The following is a 22971-nucleotide window of genomic DNA, read 5'->3' as shown; positions in this document are numbered from 1 at the left end:
TTTATGGTATTATACCTATAAATCTTAATTCATAATTAGAAGTATACGTTTTTACCTTGGTACGAATTCCATTTCTGCTTCGCCTTCTCATTCCAGGCTACTTCCTAGATTTGTCCCTTTAAGGCCATGTGTTCAATTCCTCCTATTGCTTTGCTGATGGAATAATGAAATGTATGGCGCAGAGGCCATAATCAATAAATCAGTTTTCATATATGCTTTGAGTTTTCAGTATCTGGGGGAGGGTAAGAAGGTAGCTGTTCCAGGGGAAATTATACTTGGGATGTTGCGGGTACACTCGCGATGTGCATGTCTCTTAATCTGTGGAAACACCCATTAACTCCTCGGTGAGCCCCCCCACCCCCCCCTCCCCGACCCCCACCCCCCCTCCCCGAGACTGAGAGACTTTTCCGAGGCCTACATCTGGGGCACCAGGCGTCCCTACTTCCGGCCCCGCCCCCTCTCCCTTGGTTGCTAGGAGACGTGATGTCACAGGAAGCGAGGCCTGGAATAGGCTAAAGCGTGGGGAAGCCTCTCCCCCTCAGCAATCTCCGGGCTTAGCGCTGCCTTTCCAGCTGTCTGTAGGCCTGGGGGTGAGGGTCCACACTGGGGACATCCCGCTGCGACCTGGTCGCGGGCTCCTGCAGACCTTGCCCCGGCGCTGGGGAGGGCCGCCGGGCGGGCCACGCCGGTACAGCTACTCGTGCTCTTAACTGGCGGGCACTGTTCCCAAAGCCCGCGCTGCCCGCCACGTCCCCGATCTCAGCCGACAGCACAGGGTGGCGAGTGACCTTTCCGAGCCCAGAGCGATGACGGCTCCTTGCTCCGGGCTGGTCCGGCTTCCTCGGCGCCGCGGGCTCCGGCTCGTGCGGTTCTCGCCGCCGCTGTTGCTACTGCTGCTGCTGGCGGCCGTGGGGCCGGCGCACGGCTGGGAGAGCGGAGACCTGGAGTTGTTTGACTTAGTGGAGGAGGTGCAGCTCAACTTCTACCAGTTCCTCGGGGTGCAGCAGGTAAGCCGGGCCGCCCGCCTGCCCGAGGGCAGCGCCTCGGGGGCAGAAAAACGTGCTGGTCGAGCGGAAAGGAGAGGCCGGGGGGCTTTCACCCGATTTCCTCCCAGGGAGTCGGCACTGCGGCCAAGACTTGGCCATCCTAGGCTCTGGCTGCCTTCCTCAACCCGGTCCACCAGGGTGTCCTCGTTCGCTCAGCCTCAGAAGGAATTGTTCGCCTTCCCCCGGTCCTCTCTGCCCTGCTCCCCCTCTCAAGTTGCGGTCTAAGTTTCAGGCTGGACGGTGCCACCAGCAGCCTGGGGTGGGGACACCCTCCCTTTCCTCTGCCAGATGAGGGAGATCATTCCACCCCTCTGTACTGGACGAAGAAGGAAGAATAGTGTGTGGGAAAGAGTAGTCATGACTTACTGTAAAATTTCCCTTTGCCAGTTGCAGTTACGTTTATTGAGTGTTTTTAGCTGCTTCCTTTCCTTTGCCTTTCCTTTGTGTTTTGGTCAGCGTCTGTATTGCAGAAGTTTTTCTTGCTCTGTAGTTTGGAATCAGCCTGTTGAGTAGGGGTTGTTATCACGGTCGAGAAATCGGGAGGAACTTGAAGCCTCTACCATGTTCGTCCTGGAACTCATACAGGGAACCATTAAGTTTCCGGGCAGTAGGGGCACTTGAGCTGCTACAGAAAGAGATGCCAGATTGTTGTCTTTTTCTTTTCCTTTCGTTTCGTTTCTTTTACTTTTTTTTGAACTTGGAACTTGAACCTATAAAGTCCGTTTGTTGCTCTGTACTTCTACTTGTGAGTAGTCCTTGAAGGGAGATAACTAATCTCTATCTGAATCACACTGCTAAGGAGAAGATGACATATGGGGTCAAGGACTTAGGATTTCACACGATCTGATTGAGCCCTTCATAAAATGCTTTGAATAGTTACGGGGTAAAAAAAAAATTAAGGTGTACAAACAATTGTCATTCAAGGCACACTTCACAGAACTAGATATGAAACATATATTTCCCCCCTACGGATGTGAACTACTGACTTTAAATGGAAATTTACTTTTCAGTTAAATATAATTAAATATAAAATTGTTGTTGCATGATTTTAATAAATTTTTTTTTTTGTAAGTACAAGCATTCACACTTCATATTTTTAGGTGCAAACCATTATGCATTGTCTGTATTCATTATCTTCACCTGGTGCAATTTCCTGCTCACGGAGACAAATATATCTTATCTCATTACAAAGTAAATGATGATGCAACATGTATAAAAATCATTAGTGAAAATGACTATAAAGGCTTTGAAGAATACCTTTATTATTGATAATATTTATTAGAATTTATTACGATTGATTAAATTCTGTAACTAGAGAGTCTTAAACATACATACCTATCCAGAGACCTTGAAGATGCTTTCCAGTTACTCATGGAAAATTAAGCCTCTTTAAGAGAATTCAGAAATTTAGTAGCACTAGTTTAAATTTTAGGTTATGTAATTTACTTTGCATGTGCACTCTCATGGAATTTTCATTGATAATTTCATGCAATTTAATTTGCAGAGTTAATTAGGCAGCATGAACAACCAGAGCACTTAACTATATGGGCAAAGATGGGAAAATAAAGCAGCATAGATTATCGAGAAGATTCTATGTCAAGGTAGAATTTAAAAAGGATTCCAGAAAATTATTTTAATGTGTGTCTCTCTACCAGCCATGTCAGAAGAATTTTTTTTTTTTACCTAAGCAGAGAAACTGATTGGAACAAGTTCTTTACATTACAGTGATCTAAACCTTCTTGGAAGACTTTCAGATGACGAGAAGTTTGGTAGAGACAAATGCAGCTTGTCTTAAATCCTTAATGTGTAATTTTCAGGCGAGAGCCAACCGATCTTTTGGGGTTTAGCCAGACATAAGGAACCAGGACAAAGCAGTTAGTTTATTCAGAGTCGTGACCTGACTATACACACTCCAGTTTTGTTGTTGTTCATTCAACAGATATTTATTTGATGCCTGCTAAATTTTAAGCACTGGGACTTGGCTGGTATATAAAATAAAACCTGTAGCCTCATGAAACTCACAATTTACACGGGGGAAACAGATAGTAAATAACCAAACAAATAAATATAAATGTCAGATGGTCAGAAAAGGCCTCTGAAGGAAGTAAGGGAGTGAGCCGTGTGGGTAAGCATTCAAGGAAAGCATACTGTTGAATGCAAAGGTGTTGAAGCAAGAGCTTGCATAGTGTTTAAAGAATAGCAGGGCATCCAGTATGTCTGGAGCAGGGTGAGCAGAGAGGACAGTAATAGGAGATGAGATCAGAGTCATGGGATTAGGGGAAGGTCTTGTAGGGCTTCATAAGACACAAGGACTTTGGCTATTGTAAGTAAGTACGGGATTTCATAGGGGTGGAGGGTGTTGAATGGAAGAGGTACATGATTTGACTTAAATTTCAAAATAACTTAATTGTGTTAAGGATCGTCTGTATGTATGTCATTAGTTACTTAGAGGGATCATAATGGTGTAGAATGTAGGTTGTACCTGGGTGGTTTAAAGTAGTCAGATTCTGAATTTAATTGGAACATAGAACTGGCGGGATTTCACTGATTTCTAAATGTGGGATGTGAGAAAAAAAAATTGAGGATAATTCTAAAGCTTTGGGCATCAGTAACTGAATAAATACTTGTGTAATTACAGTTGCCACTTACTAGGATAGAGAAGCCTGGGATTGAAGCAAGTTCAGTTGGGAGGAAAATCAGGAATCTGGTTTGAGGTCATGCTAAATTTGTGGTGTCTATTCAACATTCGGGTCATTACATAAGTCTTCAGTTACAAGGAGGAAGGTTAGGGCTATAGATATAAATTCAGAGTCCCTGGCACGTAGAATGTAGTTTGAACCCACAAAACTGGGTACGTTCATCAGGAGAGTGAATGTAAAAGAGAAGAGAGAGGTTGGAGAGCTAAGCCTTGGAGACTCTAAACTTTTACAGTCAGGGAGATAAAGGGGAACCAGCAAAGAAGATGGAAAAGAACAGCCAGTGAAGTAAGAGGCAAACCAAGAAAAGATGCTCTCTTTCAAGTCAAGTGAAAAAGTATTTAAAGAGGAGAATGTGATCAGCTGATAATTCAAATAAAATAGTTTTGAGAATGAGCTGTTATATTAAACATGTGTGGAGATCATTAGCAAAAGCTGCCGTTGGATTGGTGGGATCAATATATAGTTAGAGTGGGTTCAGGAGAGAAAGAAGGGGAAGAATAGGAGATAACATAAAAAATATTTTTGAGATAGTTATACGCCAGATTAGAAGCCCGGGATGATAGTGACTGAATGTGACATCCATTTTATCCCCTTTCCCCCAGGTTTAAGTTAGTTTGCTTAGTTATTCCCTAAATCCTATAATTGGAGTAATCTATTACTTTAAGAACATGAACGAGACCACTTTCTAAGTCACAGCCTTGGGCAAGCTAGTTGTCTCATTTTTAGGACAAACGGTATCTTCTTTATCTATTTACTTCATAATTAGGCAACATAGTAGACACTTAAATTTTTATTAAATGATAAAATTTAAACATGATAACTAAAACTAAAAGTAATTCCCCAAAGGAGTAGTTGCTTAACAGTTTTCACCCAGTAGGTAATATTTTTATATGGTTTTTTGTAGTCCTCATAAAGTGAATGAATCCCTTTCCATATATTCCTAGATTTCAGATTATTCATAGGACATTCCAATTTGGATATTGCATCTTTTCAGAGGAGACAGGGTAAAAGATTAGAGGACTGTAGGGAAAAAGAGGGTTATTGAAATATCTTTCATTAGTAACTCATATTCCAGGTTCCTACACAGTAGTTATATTTACCAGCTGTTTCTTGGACACCTGTATTTCTTGTGTCAATGGCAATAGTAATTTTTTTCTTGTCTGTTGGGGCCATGACTTCCCTTATACTTTGTATAGTATTGTGGCCAACAATAAATATGTCAGATTAATTTTTTTTTTAATCCGTGAATTGCAATTGTGACAAGCTAAGTTATTTTAAATTTTTCAGTGTTTACTTTCTGATGAAGTCAGAGTAGTCTTTTAGTGCCAGTCAGCCATTACAGATCCCTATTAATAGAGCTAGAAAATGTACTCCTTTCTTTGATAAATATTTTTATAACTTTATCCTTACATATAAATAAATACTGAAATTTCATTACAAGAAAACTTATTAAGCTCCATGTGCTTGTAAAATATTGGATTTTAATTTTTTATCAGAATTAATAAAGCTTTTAAGCTCTTTTAATCTGTATTTCAAATGTACAGAATGTATAAATGTACAGACTAAGTAGCCTGTGTAGGGGAGGAACAATTACTGCTCAGTCATGCCATATCCAGATGAAGAGGGACTTCCCTAAAGACACAGTGCTATCTCTTGACACATCTTTTATATCTCTCCATGGAGGAGTGAGGTGAGTTCCTTGTTGGAAGGTGATTGCCTTTGGTCTGTTTTGCTTGAGTGGGGATTGTTAATCAGTCTCTTTATCTGCCCCAAACCAGTAAGCCAATAATCCTGGACAGACTTTCAAGTGTGCTGTCTCAAAGTCTGGACTGGAGAGGAGAGGTCAAACATTGCTAGCAAGCCCATTTGGCCCCTATACCTAATTAAATCCTGTGACTACTTTTCAGCAATAAAGGTGATATTTGATTTCTATCTGCCTGACTTCTGTCTCAGTTTTTCTTTAGATGGGAAAAAGCATGAAGTCATTAATATGGCCTTCTCAAAACCAGTCATAGTCTTTTTTAAAAATAAAGATGAAGATGTCTTTCATAATTGATTGATGAACCTGTACTGTGACTATTAATCTATGATGATTCTTATGGTGGATTACACTGAACTTGTGGTATTAGTTGAATATAGTCCAGTGTTTCTTCAGTGAGTCTGTTCCTTTATGAATCCACGTTGTGTAATAACAGCTTCTCCATTTTCATTGTGGAGTCCGAATTTATTTGTTAATTTGGAGCAAGGGAGATATACAAAATCTGAAATAGTACATAATTATTCAGTCATTTATATTGCTGATGTAGGTATATCATACATAGAGTTAGACCTGAGTAAATACTTTAGTTGTATATATCCTTGTATCAGATTGGATAATCGTAAAATTTGTTTACTTTTCTTATGTACATACTATTTAGTGGAGATTGCCTGGGCATATTTTACAGGGAAAGGCAAGTCTATTGTGAAAATTTTGCTGCATAATCTAGAGATGATGTAAGGTCCTTTTTTCCTTTATGTTGTTCTGAGTTTTATTTTTTTATACCAATTACAAGAACACTCCTAGAATATTGTTTCTTTTACTACTTGTATTATAAATACATCCTAAATTGAATAGGGAAATTGAAATTGGCCTCTGTTATTACAATTATTCTTTTTATTTAGGTCACCATTTTACCCAGTGATTGGTATAATGTGGTGAATTTAAAATTCATGTTTTATTTGGTGTTAGGAATGTAACAGAGGGTGGGACGGAGGTGAGGGTAGATATTTGACTTGATTATTGCTGAGAAGAGAACTTACATAGCTGTTATAAGTCACACCAATGCAAATAATTTGTTAAAATGCCTAATATCCATAATAAGCCTATTCTCAGCTTTATGTTTTCTTTATTATTATTATTGTTGTTTAAGCTGTTACACTTATTCCCACTTTTCTCCCCTTCCTCTCCTTCCCTAGCCCCACCTCTCCCTACCCCAAGCCAGTTCCACATTGTTGTCCATGTTCATGCGTCATGCATAAATGTTCTATGGTTAAATCCCTTTACCATCTTTCATCTTGTCCCATCCAACCCCTGGCCCCTGCCTTTCTGGCACCTGTCTGTTCTGTGTATCTAAGCTTCTGTTACTATCATGTTCGTTAGTTTATTGCGTTCATCAGATTCCACATATAAATGAGATCATGTGATATTTGTCTTTCACTGACTGGCTAAATTCACTTAGCATAATTTTCCCCAGGTCCATCCATGCTGTTGCAATATGTAAGAGTTTCTTTTTTACTGTTGTGTAGTATTCCATTGTGTAAATGTACCACAGTTTTTTGATCCACCCATCCACTAATGGGCACTTAGGCTATTTCCAAATCTTCGCTATTGTAAATAGGGCTGTTATAAATATAGGGGTGCATATTACTTTTTTGTATTTTTGGGGGGATCCTTGGGATATATTTTTAGAAGTGGAATTGCTCAGTCAAAAGGGAGATTCTTGGGGTATACTTTTAGAAGTGGAATTGCTCAGTCAAAAGGGAGTTCCATCTTTAATTTTTTAAGGATATTCTATGTTTTCCACAGTGGCTGCACCAGTCTGTATTACCACCAACAGTGCACTAGGGTTCCCTTTACTCCACATCCTTGCCAGAACTTGTTGTCTGTTGATTTATTTGTGTGAGGTGATATCTCATTGAGTTTTTAATTTGCATTTCTCTAATGATTAATGATGTTGAGCATTTTTTCTTTTTTTTATAGTATGTTTTATTGATTATGTTGTTCCAGTAGTTCCAATATTTTTCCTCTTTGCTCCCCTCTGCCCAGTACCCTCCTTCCTCCAGCAATCCCACCACCCATAGTTCATGTCCATGGGTTGTGCATGTAAGTCCTTTGGCTTCACCCTTTCCTATATTATTCTTAACTTCCCTATGTCTGTTTTGTACCAACTGATTATGCTTCTTAATCCCTGTGCCTTTTTTTCCATATCTCCCCCTTTCCACTCCCAGCTGATAACCCTCCAAATGATCCCCATACCTATGATTCCGTTCCTATTCTGGTTTGCTTAGTTGGATTTTGTTTTTATATTTTAGATTCAGTTTTTGATAATTGTGAGTTTGTTGTCATTTTAGTGTTCATAGTTTTGATCTTCTTTTTCTTAGTAAGTTTCTTTGACATTTCATATACTAATGGCTTGGTGATGATGAACTCCTTTAGCTTTCCCTTGTTTTGGAAGCACTTCATCTACCCTTCTATTCCCAATGATAGCTTTGCTGGATAGAATAATCTTGGTTGTAGGTCCTTGCTTTTGATCACATTGAATATTTCTTGCCAGTCCCTTCTTGCCTGCAAAGTTTCTTTTGAGAAATCAGCTGACAGTCCTATAGGCACCCCTTTGTAGGCAACTCTCCGCTTCTCTCTTGCTGCTTTTAGGATTTTCTCTTTATCTTTCACCTTTGACGTTTTAATGATGATGTATCTTGGTATGGTTCCCTCTGGGTCCAGCTCACCTGGGGACTTTCCCTGCTTCCTGAACTTGTATGTCTATTTCCTTCACCAAATTTGGGAAATTTTCCTAAATTATTTTTTAACATAAGCTTTCAATTTCTTGCTCTTCCACTTCTCCTTCTGGCACTCCTACGGTTCTGATGTTGGCACGTTTAAAGTTGTCCCATAGGTTTCCAAGCTTCTCTTCATTTTTTTCAATTCTTGTTTCCTCATTCTGTACTGGTTGACTTTTTTTTTATTCCTTATGTTCCAAACCATTGATTTGAACCCTGGTTTCCTTCCCTTCACCATTGGTTTTGTGTGGATTATCCTTTGTTTAATTTAGCATAGCCTTCACTTCTTTCCTTATGTGTTTGCGGTACTCAAGCATATCTATCAAGCCTGTGATAATCTTTATCAACAGTGTTTTGAACTCTGCATCTGTTAGGTTGGCGGTCTCCTCATCTGTTAGGTTGGCTATCGCCTCGTCACTTAGTTCTCCCACTGGAACCTTGATCCGTTCCCCCTTTTGGGCCATACTTTTGTGTCTCCTCATCTTGATGACCTGTTTCACCACGTTGTGGTGCTGTATGTGGGGGAAGGCTCTGAGAGGGAACTATGCCGCTTGCCCAGCACTCGCCCCTTTTCCAGGCACTTCTCCCACTTCTGTATGGGACTGGTGCTCCTCTAGCTGTTTCCCCGGCTGTCATTCCCAGAATGGTGGGTCTGCGGACGTTCTAGGACCGTGGAAGCCCTTTTAAACAAGCAGACTCTGCTGAGAGATTGGCAGTTTCTTCCTCTGCCCCAACCCCACTGGTTTGCACAGTCAGAAGCAACGAGGCTTGATTTTCCCCGTGCTGGGACCGTGAGCTGTGCGTGCTCTGGTGAGGAGCTGAGAACACTCCGCAGGTGTCCCTCCTGACTTTTTAAAACATGTAACTGTGCTTTCCGCCGGCCTGCCGCTGCTGCCCCCAGCACACCATGTCCTCTTTACCCCGGCTCTGCCCCTTATACCTGTCTGGATGAGTATTTCTTCTTTATATCTTTGTTTGCTGGACTTCCATGCAGTTTGATTTTCTGGAACTTCTGGTTTTTTCTAGCCTTGAGATAGTTGTATTCCTTCTTAGTTGTGGAGGGAGATGCAGCATGTCTGTCTACACCTGCCTCCATCTTCGCTGGAAGTTGAGCATTTTTTCATATGTCTTTGGGCCCTCTGGTGTTCTCTCTGGCAAAGTGTTTCTATTTAGGCCTTTTGGCCCATTTCTGAATTGGGTTATTTGTCTACCTGGTGTTGAGTTGTATTAGCTCTTTGTATATTTGGGGATTAAACCCTTGTCAGATGTATCGTTGCTGAAAATGTTCTCCCATGCAGTGGGTTCCACATTCATCTTGCTGATGGTTTCATTCTCAGGTTTATGTTTTCTGTTGATGAACTGCTTATTCCACAAACTGCTGCTATATGGTCCTAGGAATCTGTGTCTGATTTATGCATTATTGAGGATATCTGGACAGTAATGACATCAATTTATTTCACCCAGAATTAAAAACATTTTCAAAACCTTTCTTCTATTAAGATGTGCAGAGATGGAAGGAAAGGAGTTGCAGAGAAAAGGGAGACTTCTGCTTGGGGGAAGCAGGACTCTAGACCATTTTATAATGAAGCTATAGTCATGTATTTTCAAAAGCTTTATTTTCATCAAAGCACTTAATTTTGAAAGATCTGTCCTATACTAATGAATGTACGATTACTGTGTTTTAAGTAGCATCTTAGTATTCCATTTTAAGAACTAAATATTTGGATTTTTATATTTACTGAAATTTATGTATGAGTGTCATTAGGATTTCATTAGAAATTTAATCAAGAATTTGTCTCATTCCCATCCTCCATAATACTAAATTAAGATTAGGTTTAATTCACTTATTTAGTAAGCATTTCTGATTACCATCATCCAGCAACTGAAATCTCATATGCGATCCTACATGTAGTCTGATTCCCTCACATTGGATGGAATATTTGTAGAAAACAATATGCTTTATTACTAGATGGCTGCCCATTGTACTGCCAGTGAGTAATAAGCAGAAAGCTCTGTGCAGATGCACAGTTAACTAATAGAGTTTGAATTAGATATTAAAGGTAAAAGTTAAAAATGATGAATTCGATAAAGGGCATGTTATAGTATAAGCAGCAGAATTAAAATGGAAAAGAAGCGGTATTAAAAGCCACTAAGAACAAACACTAGAATTCTAAAAAGGAGTAAATTCCTTAGTGTTATACAGGGTTGGGCAAAAGTGGGTTTACAGTTGTAATACAAATAAAATAATAATTGACAAATAATAATACAAGAATAAACTCTGTGTTTCGTTTACAACTGTAAACCCTGTAATACAACTGTTTATGGAAGGTTCAAGAATTTTAAAAAGCCACATGAAACCCTACTGTGGCATGTATAGTGAGCAGCAGTCAAAATGAATTAACATCAGAAAGATCATTTTATCATGTACTGGAATAGTCTGAACAGACTGTAGAGAAATCCCAAGGTCCACATACAGTACATGCATGCTAAGAAAGGTAAAGCCATCTTATTTCTAGACTGTACTTAAAACCTTGATATCATTACACTAGATTAGGTTAAGGAAGCTATCCCATGACTTGTTAAATTTATATATAAACAAGAAGCCTCTGACTTTTTGGATTTTTAAAGAATTGCACATCTAATTAGCAGTTATTTTCAATTACCACTCTTTTAGTTAACAGATGAAAGATTAGTGTTGTCTAAGTTCTTCTTTAACTTTTTAAGTAGTGCTTTTGTGTAAATAATTGGTGATTAAGCTTGATTTAAGGACATTAACATGTATGTATAATGTAGGATGATTGGAAATTGTTAATTTACTTGCAGTTAAATGTATCATATCTTAGAGTATTTTTGTATGGATCGTTTGCCTGTAGTAGGAGATAGACTTCCTGTGTTTAAATAAAGTGTTGTAGTTGATACAAATAATTGCCATGCTGTGCTGTTCCATAATAGTTATACAGAATTAATGTGTGACTTTTGGTGTCAAACCTTTGGAAGTATAATAAGGCTTAACTTAGTGTAAATTAGATTGATCTTGGAATTAGTTGTTGTGGAAAACTTCACAGTTTTTCAACAATGCTGCCATTTCTCAAAAAAAAATATTGTTAAAAGTTATTTTAAATTGGCTTCAAAGCATATATGGCAGATTATCCTCATTAACAGTAAATCTTTAAGATGGATTTGATATTTGTCTACAGCTAATAGTCATTTAAAACTAAATTTGGTCACTAAACTGGGTTAGCAAGTTTGGATAAATAAAATTTGGATTGATAAAGAGATCTGAATTTAAAGTTCCCATAAGACTCATACACTGGTTTCAGGACTGTCCTCAACGAAGAGTACCAGAAAAGTTGGGAGGGATATCGTCGTCGATCGTCGGCAGCCGTCCGTCTCGAGAGACGATGGTGTAGCTTCTTAAGAGTCTATCTGCACCGCCGAGAATGGTTGTGCAGTCCGACTCGGGAGTGACACGGTATCTGTCTCCTCCCGTGTTGAATCGACATCTTGCGATGACGCTGGGGTGTCCTCTCCAGTGAAGCTGAAGCTACAGAGCCTGGGCAGGGTGATATGGAAGGTCTGCTGTTGCCCATGCAGCAGACGCCCCCCCTCTCTTCGCAGCTGAAGGGTCCAAGGGAAAGACGGAGTCAATACAGCTTGGCTTCAGGTGCGCCGCAGGAGTTGCCGGTGTTGACTACAACGTCAAACCGCCTTCGGGACTCCGGCTCCGGATTTTCTGTCGGGGTTTACTCCCTTAGCCTTTCCCCTGAAGAGGTATGCCGCAAGGCAGCGGAGGTTTTTTGGAGTCAGAGTTTTCCTTCTCTGATGTGCCCTGACTGGAAGATCGAACCAGCGACACTTAAATCGCAGGCCGACGCTCAATCCACTGAGCCAAACCAGCCAGGGCTTAGAGGGATATCAACATGAACTAAATCTATAGTCTTACAAAGTAACTGAATGTATTTCAGTAAATGACTTTTCTGGTAGCAACTCTACCCACAAGAGAAGATATACAAATAAAAATTACCTTAATTTTAGAGAGGTGGGAAAATACCAAACTAGAAAAAAATCCTAATTATCTGCCTACTTTTAATATTTAAAACAGGTATTCATTATATAATATTTCCATTAAAAAGCTAGTTTGAGTAGAGTGGCAGAGGAACCAGAATAAATGCTAGGGAGGCGGTAGCTGAATATCCCACTGAGGGATAAAATAGACAATACACAGGGAGAGGGAAATGTACACACACACACAAAAATATATAAATACAAATATAAATGTTAATGGAGTAATATCTCCATCTTGTGGTATGCTTTGGATATTGTGATTAAAAACATTGAGGGGGTATATTTTCATAACTGCAGGCATAGATAAGAGTAAAATGTGAGTCAGGTGAAAATAAAATATGGGTCAATTTTTTTGGCAGTGTTTTGAAGGGATCTTTAAAATCAAGCTTCTTACCTGGTGTGCTGCAAGCAACTGTGCTGATATAGTGATGCCCTCCCTTGAGTGATCTTAGGCAGTTTATGGCACTGTGTCTTACAAATATCATTTTCTGTGAAAGTGTTGGAATAACGCTGCAAAGGCATGTAGTTCTCAGTTTTTTGGAGGAGTGGCCAATTTATAACTGTGTATATATAGGTATAAAATTAGTCTTATCAAAATCTGTGCTACATTTAAGATCCCTGTTAGCTCACATAGAAGCAAAAGAATCTGGATATAGAAGACCCCTTTGCCACTTATTCTCCAGAAGTATAGTCAGGCCTATTATTCACAGCAATATAAGAGACTGTTACATAGACATTAAAAGGGAGAATAAACCATTCAGTCCATGTCCATTTCCGTCCATTATCCTGAGACTTATCCCAGTCTGGGGCTAAAGCAAGAAAGTAACATTTCTAAAATGGTCAGATCTCACAGGGTTTTTAATATGGTAATAAGTAGATCCATGATCACAGAGTGACATATATGGCCCTGCTACTGGAGATGCCCAGAAGAATCCTTTTTAACCTAGTTAGAAAAATATGCCAGCTGTGGAGATGGGAAAACTCAGGTAAACATCAGAAAAACCATTGCTGGAGGAAATGAATGGTTCTAAAGTTAAATTATATACCATTCAGAAACCTCTTAGAAAGACTTTCTCTTTCTGGGCTTAAATAACATTATGTTCCCTTGTATTCAGTCTTCAAAGATTCATAAAACAAAACATAGGACAGTGAGGGTTAACTGCCCTGAAAATCATTTCAATAAGCAATTTGATAGAAAATCATAGAATTTCAGTGGCTGTTAGCTTCATGGAATTGAATGAAAAAAGCTTCAAGCAGTTTATAAAGTCACATTGGGAATGTACTTTAAATGATTTATTTTAAGGAAATAGTATACAATTCAGATTCACAAGAAATGATAAAGGGTCTTTTTCATTTTGGATTCCAGGATTTAAATATAAGTAGTTTACAGTTAATATGAGGAACACACTTATTTCGTAATTATATATGCCTTTAATATTGAATTGTTAATCTAAGAGAAGTCTTTAAAGACACTAACCTGGAAGAGAACAATGGTATAATGATCTTTGAGAAGATATTTCACTTATAATTATTGTTGCTTTTCTAACGTGGATACCTCTGTATCTGCAGCAGTTCTTTGCTGTAATGTTTTTTAGCCTTTGTTTTTGCTACAGAATAGAATATGCATAGCTCTCTAGATCATGTTATGAAGTTATAATAACATAGTATTTTCCATATTTGTTAATTTGTTAGGTCTTTTTACAACATTACTAATAATAGGAAAGAATTGGAAACAACCAACTTGTAATAGAATATTTGAGTAAATTATGGCATTCTTGGTATGATATGTAATCATTAACAATAATACTTGTGAAAAGTACATAGCAACATGGAAAAATACTTATAATGTAAGTAAAAAGCCAAATATCAATTTGAAATCACATTGATTATAATTTTATAGGAATTTTATATATGTACAAAGGTAAGATAGTAACATGGGCTAATGAGAACAGTTTGAATTGTGGGATTGGTGTAATCATTTTATTTAGGAGTGACTGTTTTATTTAGAGTTCTGTTAATATACTAATATATACATACCCATGTAAATTCTATTACTCTGTGAAGAAAAAGAATGTTATATAATTAAATCACAATTGAATAAATAAAATTACCATATCTTCATATTTATGAGATAAACTGTATGGGTTTTTTAAAGTTGCTTTTAACCCATAACCTATTTAGAATTATGAGTGGGACATTAAGACAAATAAATTTAGACTAAAAAGACCCATGTGTTTATCTTGTTATTTAAAAATACTGTACTACCAAATACTTTCTCATAATTATTTCAATGAATCAGAATTTGTCATTATTTCAGACTTTTAATCACTTGAAAAAGTAATAACCTGGGTCAAATGAAGTAGCTTTATGGTCTATGTTGAAAAAAAGTGGTTGTAAATATACTTTCATTCATTTGTGGATATAGTTCTATATTCCGGCAAACAAACACCAGGGTATCCCAGCCAGCAAAACCAACTATAAGTCCGCAGCTTGAGCCTCTCATCTTTGTATTACTCCTCTGAATCCTTTTATATATACTCTGTATCTGTAATTCAATATTGTAGATACTGCTGAACAACCAGCAACAATAGAGGCTATTTATAACTCTTAAATTCTCATAATTCTTATAGTTTACAGGTATGCTGTCCAGCACTGTAGTCACTAGCCACACATGACTATAGACTTCTTGAAATGTGGTCAATTAGACTAAGCGCATGAATTTTACATTTTATTTAATTTTAATTAACAAAGTTTTAAAGCTGAATAAGTATAAAATATTTCCCCATTAAATACAACTTTGTTGTTTGAGCATGACTACATTTCATTTAACCATCAAAAACTTAACTTATGAATTGAGATGTGCTGTAAGCAGAAAATATACACTGGATTTTGAAGACCTAATATTAAAAAATATAGTGTAAAATATCTTAATACTTTTAACTATTATATGTTGAAAAGATAATTTTGATATGCTAGTTTAAATGAAATGTATTATTAAAATTAATTTTACGTGTTTCTTTTTCCCTTTTTTAATGTGGCTACAAGGAAATGTAAAGTTAACACATGTGGCACCCATTATATTTCATTGGACAGCACTGGTTTACTGCAAGGGTTGGCAAACTATGACCTGCAACCTGTCCACTGTTTAGACTTCTGGTGTAGAGCACTGAGTTCCAAAGTAATGAAGCAGGTACTTGTATTGCCCAGGGGTGGAAGATATAATTATTGGATTCAGGAAGAAAATGCTGAAGCTTCTCTTCACTTATATTTATTTCGTTCTTTAAAATTTTATATTTTCATATGTCTTTTAACATACCATCCAGTAATAGACTACATGTAAGTTAACAAATAAATATGTAAAAATTAAATATAAATACAAAAGTTAAGATGATTTTACTGATAGCTTATTTGATCAAAAATATTTGGAGACTGGACTTCTAGTCAAGATGGCAGCATAGGTAAACATGGTACTTGCATCCTCACACAACCACATCAAAATTACAACTATACTACAAAACAGCCATAATTTAGTACTGCCTGAAATCTGGTCGAATGGAAGTCCTACAACTAGGGAACTGAAGAAAAGAAGCCTTATCGTGACCGGTAGGAGGGTGGAGATGCAAAATGGGCTGGTCCCACATTCATGTGTGGCAGATAAAAATTGGAAGGGCTATCTCAGCTGCAGAGGTACCCCCTGAGGAGCAAGGGGTCACAGCCCCACACCAGGCCCTGTAGCTCATGTTTTCAGTGCCAGGAAGAAAAGTCCCTATAACTTTTGGCTGTAAAAACCAGTACAGATTGAGGCTGATGGAGACAGGCAGTTCCTCTTAAAGGGCCCACTCACAGGCTTACTTAGACTCACTCCCTCAGAGCTTAAGTGCTAGGGCAGCAGCTTGAAAGGCACCAGAAGCATATGGGGAGAAAATGAATTGCCCAGCATCAGGGTAAGAGCTGGGGGGCCACCTTCTCCCAGAGAAAAGTGCTGGCACAAGCCATTGTTCCTTTGATGAGCCCTACTCCCACAGAGCAGGTAGGTGGGTGCCACTTCTGAGACCCCATCAGCCTGGCTCACTGTTTGCCCTCCCTGACGATTCCCTGAGGCCCCACCTTACCTAACTCTCAGGTCTACCCAAGCTGTTTCCAGGGATTGTTCCATAAAAATGGCTTATTTTGGCTCATGCTTCAAATTTTTTGAATCTCAAACAAGCAGTGTCTACCTTGCATGCTCCTTCCCTTTCAATAAGGGGCCACAGACCCAGCACTAGCAGCAGCCGGCCTTCATTTGCAGCTCTGCAGATTCCTTTATAGCTCATGCCAGGTAGCCCCCAGACAGAACACAGGTGGTGGCTGACCTTGGCCTACACCTCCCAGGAAGTCCCAGAGCCTACTCACCCAGTGAACAACTTCAGACCACATTGAAGCATCACCACTTAATCACCTCCGCAGGCAACACACTCAAGGGGTGGACTCAGTGGGCACCAGAGCCTTGCTTAAGTAAGTCCTGCTTTGTGGGGTGGGCCACTGGACAGCTGATACTCCACAGTGGTTGGAGATTAGTGTTCGGTGGTACAGCTGATCAGCCTGGGGAATAAATCGCCCCCACTGATGTGCCAATAGCAATAAAAATTCAAACACCAGAGGAGGGATATGCAGCCCATTTGGGGGATGTAGCTCAAGTGCTCAGCTTGGGAGATCGTGGAGGCTCTGCCACTGGACCGTACAGAACACCTACATTAGGCCACTCTACCAAGCCTGGGAGATGCAGCAGCTATATCTGCTATATAGAAACAAACACAGGGAGACAGCCAAAATGAGGAGACAAAGAAACATGTCCCAAGTGAAAGAACAGAACAAAACACCAGAAAAAGAACTTAACAGAATGGAGACAAGCAGTCTATTAGATGCAGAGTTCAAAACACTGGTTATAAGGATACTCAGTGAACTTACTGAGAACATCAACAGCATAAAAAAGGACCAGTCAGAAATGAAGGATACACTAACTGAAATGAGAAATAGTTTACAGGGAATCAACAGTAGAATAGATGAAGCCAAGATTCAGATCAGCTATTTGAAATCAGAACACCTAAAAGAAAATATAATCCCACCCATCCCAATTGAGGATAGTGTAAGGACCCTCTGTAACAACTTCAGCATACCAACATTTGCATCATGGGGTTGCTGGAAGAAGAAGAGAAAGAGCAAGAAACTGAAACTAATTTGAGAAAATGACAGAAAACTTCCCTAACCCAGTGAAGGAAATAGACATACAAGTCCAGGAAGCATGGAGATTCCCAAATGAGATAAACCCAAAGAGGCCCACACCAAGACACATCATAATTAAAATAACAATGGTTAGAAACAAAGAATCTTAAAAGCTGCAAGAAAAAAAGCAGTCAGTTACCCACAAGGGAGCTCCCATAAGACTGTCAGCTTTGCTGGCCAGAAGGGATTGGCAAGAAATAATCGAAGTGTTGAAAAGCAATGGCTTCAACCCATACATCTAACAATAAGACTTAACATGAAGCCATACTCTGGATTCTCTTCAGATCGTATAAGCCTTTCACCATTTACTAAAGATTTCTGTGGAGAGAAAGGACTCAGTACTTTCAAAATAATCATGGGGATGTGAAGTACAGCATAGGAAATATAGTCAATAATATTGTAGTAATGTTTGGTGCCAGTTGGGTACTGACATAGCACACACCACCCAACAACAATAGAATACAGTTTTTTTTTTTCAAGTTCACACAGCACATTCTCAGGATAGTTTATATGCTACGACATAAAATAAGCCTCAATAAATTTAGAAGGATTAAAATCATATGAAGTATGTTTATGCATTCTAACCACATGGAATTAGGGATCAACAACAAAAATAAGTTTGGAAAATTACCAAATATTTAGAACTTATATTTTTATAATATTTTGAACTCATTGAAAATGAAAACAACATATCACCATTATGGGATAAATTAAAGAAATCCTTAGGTGGAATTTATACCTTAAAAACCTGAATTTGCAAAGAAGAAAGATTTCAAATAAATAACCTTAAGCAATTCCTCCTTGGTATCTGTAGTGTCTTAAGGCAAAAGTGAAAATATAAAAGGCCTGTCCAGAAAAAATCCAGCCATTGGTAGTATAATGAGAATGGTTTGCGTGACATCGATGTAACCTGGAAGCCCAGGAGAGTGGACTGGAATGTGCATGCATGAACAGTGATGACTTCATTGTACTCATAGTGGGGGCAGTAGATGCTGTTTACTGAGCATTAGTGCTGTATGGCCATCGCATTCAGAATGACTGAATAGAGCAACGAAACTGTGTCAAATTTTGTGTTAAACTTGAGCATTGCTCATTGGAAACTATTCGGATGATTCAGAAGGCTTTCAGGGACTATGCAATGAGTCTAGCACAAATAAAAGTGTGGTACGGGGCTGGGTGGGGGATAGCAATGAGGGAAAAAGTGGGAAATTGTAATAGAAAAACAATAAACAAAATTTTTTAAAAACTGTGGTACAAATGCTTCAAAGATGGTCAAAAATCTGTTGAAAGTGGTCCACATTCTGGAAGGCCTGCAACAAGAACATATGAGAATGTTGAATGTGTATGGGCGGCAGCAACAAAAATCTGTGACTCAGGTGACTCAGCACCCCTAAAGCCCAGATTTCGTGCCCTGTGACTTCTGACTTTTCCTAAAATTAAAATCACCTTTGAAAGGGAAGAGATTTCAGACCATTGATGATAAGACCATTGATGAGATTCGGGAAAATACAACAGGGCAGCAGGTGGCAATTCCAACAAAGGATTTTGCAGTGTGTTTTGAACAGTGGAAGAGATGCTGGGAGAACTGTGTGAGGCCACACTACTAAAACAGAGAGTAAAAGCAGCTCTACCTAGTACACAGAAACAAACAGGGAGAAAACAAAGAAATATTGCCTAAATGAAAGAACAGAACAAAACCCCAGAAAAAGAACTAAACAAAATGGAGATAGCCAACCCATAAAAAAATAAAGGAAGAAAAGTAGGTTGCACAAAGTGAAATAAAGAAAAATATACAGGGAACCAACAGTGAAGAGAAGGAAGCTGGGATTCAAATCAATGATTTGGAACATAAGGAAGAAATAAACTTTCAACCAGAAATAAAAGAATAAACAAGAATGCAAAAAAATGAAGAGAGGCTTAGGAACCTCTGGGACAACTTTAATGAACCAATATCCAAACCATAGGGGTGGCAGGCAGAAGAAGAGGAAGAAAAAGAAATTGAAAACTTACTTGAAAAAATAATGAAAGAAAACTTCCCTAATTTGCTGAAGGAAATAGACATACAGGTCCAGGAAGCACAGAGAGTCCTAAACAAGTTGGACTGAAAGAGAAGCAGGCCAAGACACATAATTTAAATGTCAAAGGTTAAAGATAAAAAGAGAATCTTAAAAGCAACAAGAGAAAAGCAGAGTTACCTACAAAGGAGTTCCCATAGTTCTGTCAGCTGATTTTTCAAAAGAAATTTTGCAGGCAAGAAGGGACTGGCAAGAAGTATTCAAAGTGATGAAAAGCAAGGACCTACAACAAGATTACTCTGTCCAGCAAAACTATCATTTAGAATGGAAGCACAGATAAAGTGCTTCCCAGACAAAGTAAAGCTAAAGGAATTCATCATCACCAAGCCATTATTTCATGAAATGTTAAAGGAAGTTAATTGAGAAAAAGATAAAAACTATGAACATTAAAATGACAACAGACTCACCACTCAGAACCACTGAAGCTAAAAAACAAAAACAAACTAAGCAAACAGCCAGAACAGGAACAGAATCATAGATATGGAGATCATTTGGAGGATACCAGGTGGGAGGGGGAAAGAGAATTGGATTTGAAATGGTGCAGGGATCAAGAAGCATAATTGGTAAGAAGAAAATTGACAGGGGGATGTTAAGAATAGTATAGGAAAGGGTGAAGCCAAAGAACTTACAGCCTTGACCTGTGGACATGAACTAAAGGGGAGGGATTGCTGGAGGGAAGAGGGGTACTGGGTGGAGATTGGCAAAGAGGGAACAGTTGGAACAACTGTAACAGCATAACCAATAAAATATACTTAAAAATATAATGTCTTTAGTATAAAATGTCTTAAAGGTTTTTTAATGTGTCGTCATCGTCGTCGTCGTCGGCAGCCGTCCGTCTCGAGAGACGATGGCGTAGCTTCTTGAGAGTCTATCTGCACCGCCGAGAATGGCTGTGCAGTCCGACTCGGGAGTGACAATCCCTGCCGCACTTGTTACAGGTGAAGGCAGATGGCTGTTGTTGCTGCTGCTGACGCTGCTTCCGCCTCGATCTTTTCTGGACCGCCTCCTCGTTGCGCGCAGCCTCCGCGCGTGACGTACCTTGCCTGACCGCGAGCCTCCAGGCTAGGCGGTCGTCTGTTTGAACTTCCCATGTGTTGAGATTGATGGAGCATTGTGTCATGTCCTTTTTGCAGATGTCTTTGAACCGCAGTTTTGGGCGCCCTGTCATCCTCTTGCCTTCTGCTAGCTCGCCGTAGAGGAGGACTTTGGGGATACGGCCTGCATCCATTCTTTTGACATGGCCGAGCCACCTGAGGCGTCTCTCGCTAAGAACTGCATGCAAACTGCTCATATTGGCTCGCTTCAGCACCTCGGTGTTGGGGACCTTATCCTGCCAGGCGACATGCAGGACGCGTCGCAGGTACCTCATGTGGAAGCTGTTGAGTTTCCTTTCGTGCCTTGCGTAGGTGGTCCACGTCTCGCTGCCATAGAGGAGAGTGCTGAGTACGCAGGCTTGGTAGATGCGCAGTCTGGTTTTCTCAGTGAGGCTGGAATTGTTCCACGGTCGCCGGTTCAGTCTGGCCATAACTGTGGCTGCCCTGGCGATTCTCCGATTGACCTCCAAGTCGACTGACAGAGAGCTCGAGATGGTGGACCCGAGGTAAGTGAAGTCGTTGACAACCTCCAGGGTGTATCCGTCGATGGTGATGCATGGGGGAGTCCCCGTGCCTTGAGCCATAACATTCGCCTTCATCAGGCTGATGGCTAGTCCGAACTCCTTGCATGCATGGGAAAGGCAAGTGACTAGCTGCTGGAGTCCCTCTTCGGAGTGTGATGTCAAAGCTGCGTCGTCGGCGAAGAGCATCTCACGGATGAGCACCTCTTTGACTTTGGTCTTGGCTCGTAGACGGGCCAGGTTGTAGAGCTTGCCATCGGATCTGGTGTGAATGAAGACACCCTCGCTGCAGTCCTTAAAGGCGTATTGGAGGAGCATGGAGAAGAAGATTCCGAACAGCGTAGGCGCGAGGACGCAGCCCTGCTTTACTCCGCTGCTGACTGGGAAGGCCTCAGAGGTTGCGCCGTTGTAGGACACCGTGCTGTGCATGTTGTCGTGAAAGGACATGACCACAGCAAGCAGATGTGGTGGACAGCCAATCTTCCGTAGCAAGCTGAAGAGACCGCTTCGACTGACCAGATCAAACGCCTTCGTGAGGTCAATAAAGGCGAGGTAGAGTGGTTTATGCTGCTCGTGACACTTCTCCTGCAGCTGGCGTAGGGAGAAGATCATGTCCACTGTTGATCGGCCAGCTCTGAAGCCACACTGGGACTCTGGGTAGACGCGGGAAGCAAGGGTCTGCAGGCGGGCAAGAGCGACCCGGGCGAATACTTTGCCGACGACGCTGAGGAGAGAGATGCCCCGGTAGTTGTTGCAGTCGCTGCGGTCTCCTTTGTTCTTGTACATGGTGATAATGTTGGCGTCTCTCATATCCTGGGGGATGTAACCCTCCTTCCAGCAGCGACAGAGTAGATGGTGGAGCGGCTGTAGCAGGACTGGTTTCCCGCTCTTTAGGATTTCTGGAGGGATTCCGTCGCTTCCTGGTGCTTTCCCGCAAGCAAGGCGGTCGATGGCTTTGCCGAGCTCTGCCGCAGTAGGTGGGGTGTCTAGCTCCTCCATGACTGGTAGGTCTGGGATGGCTTTAAGAGCAGTGTCTGTTACGGTGTTCTTCGTTGCGTACAGCTCGAGGTAGTGCTCGGTCCACCGCCGCATTTGCTGTTCCTGGTCAGTGATGACCTCACCTGTCTTGGACTTAAGGGGGGCGATCTTGGAGGGGATTGGGCCTGTTGCCTTCTTGATACCCTCATATATTCCTCGTGCGTTGCCTATATCGGCGGCTTCCTGAATGCTTCTGCACAGGTTTAGCCAATAGGTGTTGGCACAGTGGCGGGCGGTCTTCTGGACTTTGTTCCTGGCAGCCCGTAGAGCTTGAAGTGTACTGGGAGTGGGCGTGACCTTGTAAGCCAGTAGGGCCTTCCTCTTAGCCTCGATCACGGGTTCCATTTCTTCCCAGTGAGCCTCGTACCAGTCAGCGTTCTTCCGCTCTTTCTTCCCGTAAGCAATAATGGCGGAGTTGTATATGGCATCGCGGAGACGTGGCCAATTGGATTCGATAATGTCATCTGCCGCCACTCCCTCGCCGAGTGCATCTTCCATCTTGATGAATTGTTGGGTCTTAACTGGGTTGCTGGCACAACTGGTGTTGATGCGTGGGCGACCCTTCATCTTGGAGTGGTGCAACCTCTTCGGCATTATGCGCACCTTGCTTACCACGAGGGCATGGTCCGTGT

The 22971-nt window shown here is 40.6% G+C and overlaps 1 protein-coding gene and 1 non-coding gene across 2 annotated transcripts in view; both read left to right on the top strand.

Annotated features, from left to right (window-relative positions):
• Positions 1–512: 512 nt before the first annotated feature.
• The window catches only part of DNAJC1 (DnaJ heat shock protein family (Hsp40) member C1), a 218559-nt gene continuing 196100 nt past the window's right edge, over positions 513–22971 (top strand). The window contains exon 1 of the mRNA XM_090266591.1: positions 513–1007. Coding sequence (XP_090122717.1) covers positions 807–1007 — 201 coding nt within the window. The 5' untranslated portion in view covers positions 513–806. The remainder of the gene's footprint in view (positions 1008–22971) is intronic.
• On the top strand, positions 17876–17990 carry LOC150019688 (U5 spliceosomal RNA). The gene has a single exon (XR_016509449.1). It is a non-coding gene; the product is annotated as a U5 spliceosomal RNA (small nuclear RNA).

Source organism: Furipterus horrens, unplaced genomic scaffold (genome assembly GCF_987537825.1).
Source record: "Furipterus horrens unplaced genomic scaffold, mFurHor1.1.pri manual_scaffold_2, whole genome shotgun sequence".
NCBI lineage: Eukaryota > Metazoa > Chordata > Mammalia > Chiroptera > Furipteridae > Furipterus > Furipterus horrens.
Note: the sequence above shows the minus strand (reverse complement) of the source record. Positions and strands in the feature narration are given on the sequence as shown.